General features: G+C 37.8%; 1 protein-coding gene across 2 annotated transcripts; it reads right to left on the bottom strand.

Moving 5' to 3' along the window:
• Positions 1-2,535: 2,535 nt before the first annotated feature.
• On the bottom strand, positions 2,536-6,218 carry lsm8 (LSM8 homolog, U6 small nuclear RNA associated). 2 transcript variants are annotated; one of them, XM_038305221.1, is made up of 5 exons: positions 6,166-6,218; positions 5,986-6,048; positions 4,098-4,138; positions 3,674-3,801; positions 2,536-2,876 (listed from the first exon to the last, which is right to left on the bottom strand). In XM_038305221.1, exons 2-5 carry the CDS (start codon positions 6,014-6,016, stop codon positions 2,786-2,788), a joined length of 291 nt encoding a protein of 96 aa, XP_038161149.1. In that variant the 5' UTR covers positions 6,017-6,048; positions 6,166-6,218; the 3' UTR covers positions 2,536-2,785. The 2 variants fall into 2 exon arrangements, with proteins under 2 accessions (XP_038161149.1, XP_038161148.1); XM_038305220.1 differs by lacking the exon at positions 6,166-6,218 and having other exon boundaries at positions 5,986-6,159.
• Positions 6,219-11,713: the final 5,495 nt, after the last annotated feature.

Raw genomic sequence — 11,713 nt, 5'->3', positions numbered from 1 at the left:
AATGCAGTTTTCTCTTTGTCTTTATTGGGAGTGTAAAAGCAGCCCTAGTTCTTCAACTGTCTGTTGCAGACCCAGATCCAATTCAGCTCAACAAGGATCTAGATTATTCTAAAGACAAAACAAGTAATAAACTGAACCTTTGATCATTTCTGAATTGCAGTATATTAAGCCAGATTAATAGATCAGAATATTCATCCTTCAGTTAAAGTAGGACACAGTGTGGACATTTTTGTTCATATTGTACCACTTCCATAATTTCTATGAAGTTTATTTCTTCTGTTCAACTAATTATTAGTCTTTTATTTTTGGCTGTCATTTAAGCTCATTTTTTTCCATGATAATTATATACATTTTTCTTATTTACTGAGATTTACTCTAATTTATCTGAAAGACAAAAGTGATTTTACATTTTCTCTTAGTTTCTGATCTTCCAGTTTATGTGTCTTTAAACAGCTGCTAACGTATTTGTAAAACCAGAATACGCTGGATTATTACATTTTGTTTTCCTTTATCAATGTGCAGATCATATTCTAATGACCAAACTGTGTAAAACGGGGGGAGGATACGCAAAGGTGCTTTTTTCATTACTCTTAGACATCAAAATGATTTGTAAAATATCTGCAGAAACTGCTGAGGATGCTGAGAGGTTTGGCCCAAATGTAAACATATGTGGACCGTCAAAAATAACAGTAGAATATTAATAAAGAAAAACAATCATCACCAGGCGGCAGAGGTTGTGCAGCTGGAGGGGAGAATTTCTTTATGGTTAAACCAAATCTAAAAACAATGAATGAACTCACTAATTGTGGCATGTTTATAAAAAACAGAGGATCAAAGAAGCCTGCAGAGACATGGTGGTAAGGGTGCGTTAGTGCAGACTTACAGCCACTCTCACTGCAAGAAAAGGTAATCTGCTTATTTCAACAGGCGGAGCCAAATCGGTTTGTCGATCACCAGCAGCATGTCTCCTTATTGCATTAAAATAATAATAATAAAAGCACCTATTATTTAGAAACTTTGAAGATCTGGGGCCTGTTTCAGAAAGGAGGTTAAGTGAAAACTCTGAGTTTGTTAACCCTGAAATGAGGGAAACTCTGGGTTTTCTGTTTCAGAAAGGGAGGTAAGTTAAACCTGAGAAAGCAGAGTAAGTCAAGCCCGTTTCTGAAAGAGAGGTAACTTATACTCAGAGTCAGGTACCATGGGAATTTACTCTGTGAACCTAACCTGGTCGGGAGCAGGTTTTCTTCAGAAAATCCAGAGTTTATTTTGGTCTCCTCCCCTTTTTTAAAGAGGAAGTGGTGTTTAAACACCTCATTGATTCTTTGGGGACATACAGTATTCATTGCACACATTTCAGTCACGTAGAGCGCATCAAAGGGAATGAAATGGCATGTCCTTTTATGGATGATCCTGTTTGTAAAGCCAGGTAGCTACTCTACTCCCATGATGTGCTCAAGGCTTACCTGCTTGAAGTATGTTTTTATATTTCATTTTCAGCTGCTGCCATGTTCTTTTGATGCCTGCAGGATTGCACCTATCCATGAAAACTAAATTAGGTTTAATAAAATACTGTTCTTCCAGTTTCACCTCTGATATTATAACAGTTGGGTAAGTTACTCTAAAATAGTTCTTAATTACTAACTACAAATTTTATCTTCAACAAGTCTAATTAGATTAATGTAATAATTACTGTCTCTAGAAAGTATTGGTCTACTTACTAATTTGTTTTACTTATTAATTACTTTCTAAATCCCAAATCAACCTCAACCACTTGTACAATACAAGGAGAGGCAAGAAACTGCACTTCTAATGCTTTCAAATAAACAATATTCAATTGCATGAATTAATCTTAAATTGACCAAAGTGTGTAACTAGAGGGAGAAAGTTCAAATCAAAATATACCTTTTAAAATTTGATATTAAATCCACTATTGTTTTATAGTCTTTAATTTAATTACAGTATTTATATGACTTAAGTAACTTAATTCATTACACCCAACACTGTATAAAAGTACCGTAATTAAAATGTAAACTTACACATTGACTCGAGCGGCTATTTTCACCCAAGCTAACTCTCTCTCCTTCGCCGCTGCAGCCATGTTGCTTTTTTTTTAAAATACATGTTCAAATTCTGCATATGCTTGCATAAGCACATCCAGTTCTGCTGGTGAGAAATATGCACACCTTTTTTTGTCTGACGCTGTTGCCATGGTGACTCGTAATATCTGTGCTCCATTGATAATGGCTTTTTATATGTGGTGCACGCGCTTAACTCAGAGTCAGTCAATTTAGAGTTGATTGAACTAACTCATTTCAGCTGTTCTGAAACCCAAAACTCAGTTTCCAATCTCAGGATAAGTCAACTCAGAGTTCAAGTTTTAACTCAGAGTTGATTGAACTTCCTTATTGAAACAGGCCCCAGGCCCTAAGCACCAAAACAAGCATTTTAGATACTTTTATTTTTTGTGTGATAATGAGTTTTTCTTAGTTTATAAAGTGGATCCTTGTATCATAGAAATAAAAACCTAACAGGTGATCAAATTAAACACAAGAAATGAAAGTTTATTCAAAATTTCTCCTGCTGAACTGCAGGAAAGCAAATCCAACATCTAACAAATCATTTATATATAAAAAACCCACAAACATCAGATGAAGACGGTGACTGCTGAAAAAAGGTCAGGCTTTCCCCTCTGATCGCACAGAAACATAACAAACCAACACAACGGAGTCCTGCCATTGTTGGTTGCCGTGGCAATGGTGGCCACAGCAGAACATGTGCTAAAAGGTCAGTGGACGACAGAGTTGAGCGGCTCGGCTCTGATGTTTCCCAGATCCAGCGTGGAGTCCGTCTCCTCGTCGATCTCTCCGATTACGGCACTGAAGCACAAACAAGACGCAAAGAACCGAGTTACCCAGGGAGAACCGCAGGGTCCAGAGCTCGGACCACTTCAGTACATATAGGTTAACCCAGGGTTAAACAGAAACACCCTTTATCCACACATATATATTTTTTTTTCATGCACACCATTCCCCCCAGCACAACACAATACTGTCACTGCCATACTTCACAGTAGATGACGTTAGCAGCATTGGAAGCTAGCCCCTTACTCCTCCAAATGTGATGATGATGATTATCACGCTCAAACATTCATTTATAGAACAGAAAAATTTATTGTCACAATCCTTAAAACAAAACAAAATCTGTTCAACTCTAAACATCCTAAAAAAAATTACAGAATGTCTGTTTCATTGGGTCAAAAATGTAAATCTTTGTATCCAAGTTCTTTAATTGCTTTTGGACTAATGGCTTCTTCATTCCTGCGTGGCTTTTCAGGTTGCTACACGCCTCTTTCATTGTAGATAATCAGGCTCCATTAACAGCTACAGATAGTTAGTTACAAAATATGTTTGGATAAAATCTATGTGTACATAAAAAAACTCTAAAGAGATGTACAATTAACTTGACTGCATCAATAGTTTTTTAGCCATTATACAAATGTAATAAAGTTGAAGATGATTACACTGAGGGGTCATAACAGGGAGCAAATTTGATGAGATAAAAATTACAATATAATGTAAAATATTCTGTCTAAAATCCGCAGGAGTGAATTTATGATCATCTACTTCACATGACTGGGAGCTGATTAATAGAGAGCAGGAAACGCAGGACTCACACATTGTCTCCTCTGACGATGTAGAGTCCCAGCACCACCTGCTCCACCCCCTGAGTGGAGCTGAACACGCGCTCATGACTCTCGTCCAGGATCAGGTTGATGGTCTGATCGAAGCCCTTCAAGGTGCCCTGAAAACAACAACCAAGCAAACGTCATTCTGAGCTGAAAAGGAAAACCAGAAAATCAGTTCTGGACTGAGAGGAATTTTTCTTTTAAGTTGAGGTTAAAACATTTAAATTCAAACACATCTAAAGGTTTAAGCTAAAAAGAAGACAAAACACAATTTCCAGTTTTTAAGAATTTTATCCACAAAGACACATCTAAACCACTTCTGACGTTTGTAAATTTAATCCGACAAACTTCGCCTTAACTGCTAATAATCTGTAAATGCAGATGAGGCGAAGCTGTGTTTGTACTTACTCACCACTATCATCCTGCCGTCTGACGTGACGATGGCCACGGTGCCTGAAGCCACAGCAATTAAAGAAAACATCCAGCTAAACGGTTTCATTCAGTCACAACAGAGAAATATACAATATTAGCACAGACCAGAATCCAGCCGGTTAACTTTGATTCTACAGTATTTATTTCTACAGTTAAATGAATTTTGATGAAAATTCAAGAGTGCAATCCAGACGGGACAAAGTTCTCTTAAGCTGAATGTTGCAAAGGATAAAGTAGCTCTGCTCCTCTGCCAGTCAGCTGGCTGAAAAAAGGCCTTTACACTTCTCTCCTCCTAAGTTCGATTAGGCTGTTTCTATTTCTATAGTCATGTGGTAAAAAAATTTTGGAACTATATTTTCCAATTAGTGTTGCACTGATGCCATTTTTTTGCCCAAATACAGATACCATCTGTTTAAAACTGATGTGTATATATATGAAGAACTGCATACTACTACCATCATGGCTTTGTCAAGCTGCTGCCTACCTTTGTGAAGCAGGAAAAAGACTAATACAAAGTGAATCCAGTAGAATTTTTATTGCCTACCTGGAATGGGTGACAATAGTTGAATAAACTTTTGGTTCTCAAAGGCCAAAATAGTGCAAAATTTGTGAAATTATAACATGAATAATACTAGTGCAACAGTGAGAAAGTAAAGTTAGTCTCATTGGTCTGGAGGCCAATGGCGATAGTTAACAATAGTGAGTGTCAGGAGAGAGAAAGCTGCGTTTAAGTGATGTACGAACATCAAAATGGTTTCGGTGCCCTATTTGTTGGAACTTGCTGATGCCACCATTTGAGTGCTGGATCAGGGCCCCGCCCAACACTGGTATTGGTGCAACACTATTGCCAATGCGAAAGCAAAGCCATTCTTTACAGTGTGCATGCATGAAAGCTTGACAAATAATAAATATAGTCTTAGTTAGGATTTGAAATTGTCAAATTTGGGGATTTTTTTTCTGGTTGCTATGAGTCAAAATCAGAGAAATTGAGAAAAGTTACAGATATGGTTATAACTACGTACTATTTAAATAAAGACATCCTGATCCTGTTTCAACTAATGTGTTTGTACGTTAGATCTTAAGGTAATAATATTAACTAAAGCCTGGAGCGAAGAATCATCTAAGCATTAAGAGACGTTCAGAAATTAGTGTTGTCTTTACAGAACACAAACTATTTTAGGTTCTTTAACTAAATGAGTTTGTCACAAAGACAAAATCTGTTTCTAGTTCTCAACAGAACAAAAAAAAAAAACACAAAAAAAAGTCTAAATATTTCTTTAGACTCTCAGCAGCCTGATGATAATGTATCTAATTATGGATTTTTTTTTTATAAAGACTAGAAACCATCAATCTAAGTTACTGAAATAATCAACATTATAATTAAATTCTGACAAGTTGAATATGACTTCATTAGAGGGTCAAATAAAAAAAAATAAAAAATAGTCAAAAAGCCTTCAAAATATGTAGCACTTTAGCATAAAGCTGTGTGTATCTTTTCGTTCTGGATATCGATTTCACAATTAAGGATTTATAAAAAGGCATTATTTTAATACAAAAACTGATATTTAGGCAAGTTTCCATTTAAATAATATATATATATATATGCAGATTATTTATTCATTTATTCATGGTTCAACAAACAGGAAACGAGTTCTGTATTTGTTTGTTGTAGCACCGATTTTTAGATTTCTATGAAATCGAGTTAATCACATATCTAGGTTCTAGGTTAGCGTGTTAAACTAGCTGTAATGTCTCCACTTTGGTTTAACTGGAAGTTAGCTTATTAGCGGGCTAAGCTAACTAGCACGTTTCCATTCATTTAAACGGACTTGGTTTAGCAAGTTAGCCAGCTAACAGCAGCAGGATACGGTTGATGTAGCTCTCCAAAGCGGTGGACATCTTTAGCCCGGAGCTCCTTGTTTCTCTTCCCACTAGATAAATTGGTAAAAGAAAGAAAAAAAAATCCTTGTTTTTCAAATTCGTCGTTCAAACTCAGCCGCGAGAATCAACAGCAACAAACAGGAGAGAAATCCAGATTAATCGCTCACCGAGTCACCGAGCAGCTCAGGCAGGAAGGAGGATAGCAGAGAGGAGCCGAGAGGAGCACATACTTCCGGTTTGGACCACTTTTTCTTCTTGGATTTATTGGCGGGTGGCAACAAACTTTTTGTAGCATTACCGCCACTTACTTGTATGGAGTGTGGTTCGTGATGGACTGATACTATATCACACACACATTCACCATCTCTATAATCAAATTCTATGAAATAATTTAGTTTTCTTTAAAAATTGAATAACTATTTGTGTATGCTTACTCACCAAATTCTTCCTCAAAATATCTAACACAGAGGTCTTCAACAGGGGGTCCGCGACCCCTAGGGGGTCCACAGAGGTGTTGCATTTGGGTCGTGAAAGTTTTGGTTGATTTGTATTTTTTTTATATTCCCCCCTGCAATGTTTTCCACTAATTGAAATTTAAATACAAATTACTATGATTTCAACAGACTGTAGTAAACAGATAAATGGAGGCAGAAGATGCCTTTCAGTCATCAATGATCACATTCAGCGACACACAGGAGCTCTTTCAAGCTGGGCACCGTTTCAGTCACAACACCTGTCCCATCAATGAGGAATCAGATATACTTTAATAATTCCAGGGAGAAGTTACTTTAGTTTCATTACTCCATCTGTAATAGAGAGACTATAGGACCAGTTAGATATAACACAATTTCATACCATATATAAAGTTAGGGGTTCCCCGCTCCATCTCGCCATCAGTTTGGGGGCCCCTGGCCTGGAAAGCTTTGAACACCCCTGATCTAATATATGTTTTTTATTGGCGGATAGCAACCAATTTAAGGTACATTTGCCGTAACCTACCAGACTGGGGTGAGGTCATCAATGATGTCAGAGGGAAGTTATTAATACATACCTCAATGTTATTCATGAATCTGCATATTATCTATAGATCTATATCTATACGAACACACATATAAATTAGCATGTGTCTATATGGACATGCATGAATACACAGATATTCATACTTTAAATAAATAATCCAGTGTTTTTAGAAAAGCTAATTATTTGATTTCTAACAGGATTTGATTTATTTCCTAAATGGTTTATCATAGAAAATGAGATTTTCTCTCTATTCAGTATTGACTTTAGGTGCTGACTTTCATGTGAATACTTATTATATTCTAATGAAACATTTTCCACTGTTTCCATCTTATTACAGTGATTAGTCCCTGTCTCATGTTTCCCTATTCTGAAAAGAGAACTAAGAAGTCCAGGATGACCAATTCTAAGTCCTGCAAAAACAAAATCCAGTGGATTGTTTTTAATTTTCTTTTTTGGAATGACTATGACCAGGATGACTGAGAACCTTCACCAGCATATCAACATCCCATTTAACTCGACCTTTATTAATAGGACCCTTGCAGATGACTGGTTGTTTAATCTGGTGATATGCAGACAAATGTCAGCATTCACCCTGGTATGGTTAGGAATCAAGACAAGCAGGATTTAAAAGCAGTTAAGGCAAATACTACCACAACAACTATGATTACGGTACTTATAAATTAAGAAGAATTATGATACAAAACTAATTTTCTTACTTCTACTATCTATAATTAAAGACTATAAAGCAAGTACTAATATTTACAAGACAAGAGCCTACATTTTGTTATATTGTTATTATTAATATCATTACTGTTGTTAAATTGTTATTATGCTCTAACTACAGCCTTAAGAAAACATAATTTGGGATCAAATAGATTCAGGTTTAGTTCCTTCTGCCAACAAATGCATCAGTTACACTTCTTTTTATTCAGTGTTTCTTTGTCGTCTCCTCAAAAGATAACTGTTTTAAATTGAATTCCTAACAGATATTGACATTTGTCTCGTTAAAAAGTTGAAAATTCTCAACAGCATAAACCAATCTAAAAATAAAGCCAATATATCATTTATTGACTTGAGTATATAGCTATTATACCTAATTTTATGATAAATCTTGGATTTTGTCTGCTTTCTTTTCACACCTCTGTAAGGAAAATGCTGATTTGTAATAATATTTGAGACAAGGAGCCCATGGTTCATTAGGTTTTCATCTTTATTGTTGCTCAGTAGTAGTCCATACAAAGGAGGGGTGGAGTAGTTCAGTGGAGCCCGACAGGACCAGGACAAACACCAGGAACGTCATGCTACCAAAGTATTAAATTTGTACAAAAATACTTTACAACATCCCTGTTCCTTTAAAGAAAAAAAATACAGTTTGGTTGGTTCGTGAAGCTACATGGAATCTAATCTGACCCACTATTTTAAATGGCAGTGCAGTGCGCACGTGTATATATATGTGTGTGTGTGTGTGTGTGTGTCTGTGTGCACATGTTTTGCTGAGGTTAATCACCAGAGTGCAAATCCCTGCAATTTTACACACACATACACACAAATACAAACGCACACTCTAACATATTTACACACTTTTTACATACAAGCGAAAGCACAGTGTGTATGGCTTTGGATCTCACTCGTCAATCCCTCTGAAGCCCCGCCCCTCAGCTCTGTGGTTGTTGTCATTGGTCAAGCAGTTTGTGTTGACTGAGCACTAAAATGTTACCACTAGGCAATGGTTTGTTTTCATCTGCCCTGTATCTGGTTGTTAACATTAATACCGAGCATTTACATGTGGTAGCCTCGTTTATTAGCCATGCTTGCATATATTTATACCCTTTCGATTGCACATGGACATTGGGGATAACTTGGCCTCGATTACAAAGCGGTTCCTTTAATCCAAGCCTTTTGGATTGCAGATTTGGCAAGTCCTGCCAATCACAACTAAAGGTTTTGAACAAGACACTTTTAAAGAAATAGATAGATTACCCTGCTAACTTATGGACTGAAGCATGGCAGGTTGAAGGCGTCATCATTGCCCTCCAAGAAAGTCAAACTGATGAAAGTGAAGGATGCTAATGGTGTAATTGATCAATCAGCCAATCTGTAAGCTTGGCACAAATCAAACAAGTTTTCTAAAAACACAATGATAGACTAAACTTTTGATGTGAGCCAGTTAAAAACTAGCAATGTTATCATTCTTACAATGTGCTTTTTAGGGGAGACGCCGAGGCTGATAATTACTGCGGGTGCTTGCTAAAGTCAAGGATACCTTTGATAGAATGAGTCCTCAAATGTTCTGCTCATCCTAGGCCAGAAATATAATAATTTGCTGCCTTCTATTTATGAATCTTTTCATCTGTTTTCCACAAAAGATTTGACAAAGGGTCACGGTGGAGAAGCACCAAGATGTTCCATAAACTTTCAGCTTAACATTAGGAAGTCTAAAGGCCCCTACATGCTGGGGAGTACTTCACTCAGCAGAAGACTGCGTGTAATCAAGTCGTACCCGTGGCAGACTCCACACACCGTCTCCCAGACAGGTCTGTGCAGAGATCAGTTTTGACATCCACGTAGATTAAAGGAATAGGGGATGATCTTTTATTTAAATTTCTATCTAAATAAGTAGTCCTCCTAATTGTCAACCATTCTGGTGATATGTTTAAGTAAGGCCGTCCTACGTGTTCGTCCTGTTAGCTATCTTTTTCTGCGCACGCACACTTTTAGGTGGATACAAGTGGTGAGCTACGGTACGGTTTCAGACAGTCATTGAATCTCACCTTTAGCGAGGAGAACTCTCGCCGACAAGTATTATGGGATATGCTGTCATGGGCAAATCGCTCAGTGCGCAAACACGGATTCTTCCTATTCTTCCTCTCATATTAAAACACAGAAGCATGGTGGGGGTGCGAGTGAATAGGAGTTCTTTCTGTAAAACTGACAGACCATAGTAGCCTCATTTGCTCAGCCATCTCTTTGTCCAAATACGTCGTCGCCTTTTTTTTTTAGGCCTTTCAGCACAAAAACATTTCACAAATTGCAGAGGCAGCACGTTTCTCTCTAACGAGGTTCATATTCCTCTTCTACTGGTTTGGCTTCCAAATAGACAAGTCCGAATAGCGCCATCTCACTGCGGAGCTGAGACCGACGTGGTTTTTAGACGTACGGCGTGAGCAGGTAGATCGCATCAGACCATTGGGTCGTCGTACACTATGAGCTGTGGGTGCGTGCAACGTGTGAAAAAATCGTACCGTGTATGCCCGGCTTTAAGACGGCTGAATGTCAGAACAGATTTGATGACAAAACATTTCAAAATGAGAAGACACCTTGACTTTAAGAAGCATCCGCACCATGTGCAGTTCACATGCTAGGTCACAGCATAGCACAGCAGATGTTAGCCCTGTAGTAGCATTGTGTGAGGTCTGTGCTGTCTAGAAATCGGCCATGCTTGCCCTGGGTTTGATTAGAAACCATCTACTAATCAAACATGTTATTAAAGTTGGTAAAACTAGTCCTGACTACCTTTGTGCTCTTTTAGCCCTGTGCTCGATGCTTGCTAACCATACGCCAGTAATGTGCTTAATTCAGATTAGAGAATCCAAGCCAATCAATCAATAATCCACTGCATCGGACCCTCCCAACTCAGGGAGGATTTCTATTTGTTGTTGGTGCTGAGGGAGGGTTCTGATTGGCCAGTTTAAATAGTGAGTTCAGACTGAGAAGAGCAGGAAGATGCTGACATCAAACGTAAACAGTTATATATCATTCGCCCTCAAACACACAGAAAATGCGTTTACTGTCACAGTTTTCCTGATTCCAAAGGCTTTTTTTCTCGTGTAACATTATTTCTGTGGTTATGACGTGAAGGTTACTGGGATTTGGATGTGAAAAGCGACGTTGACTGTTTTTTTTTTTTTATCTTCTGTACATCTTTTTAGGTTTGGTTGCCATTTAAACAAACAGAGAACTGACAACAGTCAATCAAAATCACACTTATTGATTAGCATAATAGATCACTGTTACGGGGGCTGGAAAAGGGAGGGGAGAGGGGGCATGCTTGGCCTCTTTTCTGGGAGCCGATTGGCTCTCCTCAACACATAAACTAACCAATCACACACAGGTGGGGAAACTGTTTGTTTTCTGATTGGTTCCAGCCAATCAGCTGATGTGCTGTCGTTTCTCGTCCTGGCTGCTGATTGGTCAAGGGATGGAGAAACGTTGGGGGTTACGCCAAGACAGGAAACTGAGTTAACTGGCCTGTTTGCAACACCCGCACACACTCACACACACACAGACATACATACACAGTGTGGCCAGTCCAACAGCTGTAAACTGTAGAAAAAGACTCTTATTGAACTGCTCAGTGTCATCATCATCATCATCGTCATGACTACTCTGCATCGTTCAATCAGCAGCTCATTTATGGCACAGAACTAAAATTTACAGTAAACTCTCTACCTTTGTGTCTGGGTTATTAGGGATGCTCCGATCAGAATCAGCTGATTCTTACTAAAGTCCATATTTCTATTATTTTGCCCCCAAAAAATGAAACTATATTTAAAGGTTACTTTGCCAATATGAGAACGAACAATGTTAAGGTTTGGTTAATGCTGACCCTGTTGAAAGAAGCTCTTAAAAGTCCAGTTTAAAGGTCTGGTCTTCATGGTTCATCCTTTAAAAACAACTCATTTCCTTCGAGGTGGT

Source organism: Cyprinodon tularosa, unplaced genomic scaffold (assembly GCF_016077235.1).
Source record: "Cyprinodon tularosa strain WSP-4 unplaced genomic scaffold, ASM1607723v1 ctg552, whole genome shotgun sequence".
Lineage (NCBI taxonomy): Eukaryota > Metazoa > Chordata > Actinopteri > Cyprinodontiformes > Cyprinodontidae > Cyprinodon > Cyprinodon tularosa.
Note: the sequence above shows the minus strand (reverse complement) of the source record. Positions and strands in the feature narration are given on the sequence as shown.

Bases quoted from the DNA above. Each gene is read 5' to 3' on its own strand.
- lsm8 (XM_038305221.1), bottom strand. From the start codon at position 6,016: ATGTCCACCGCTTTGGAGAGCTACATCAACC. The intron at 4,139-5,985 runs GTATCCTGCTGC...CTGTGGCTTCAG, and splicing joins TTTGGAGAGCTACATCAACC to GCACCGTGGCCATCGTCACG. The intron at 2,877-3,673 runs GTGAGTCCTGCG...TTTGTGCTTCAG, and splicing joins ATCGTCAGAGGAGACAATGT to TGCCGTAATCGGAGAGATCG.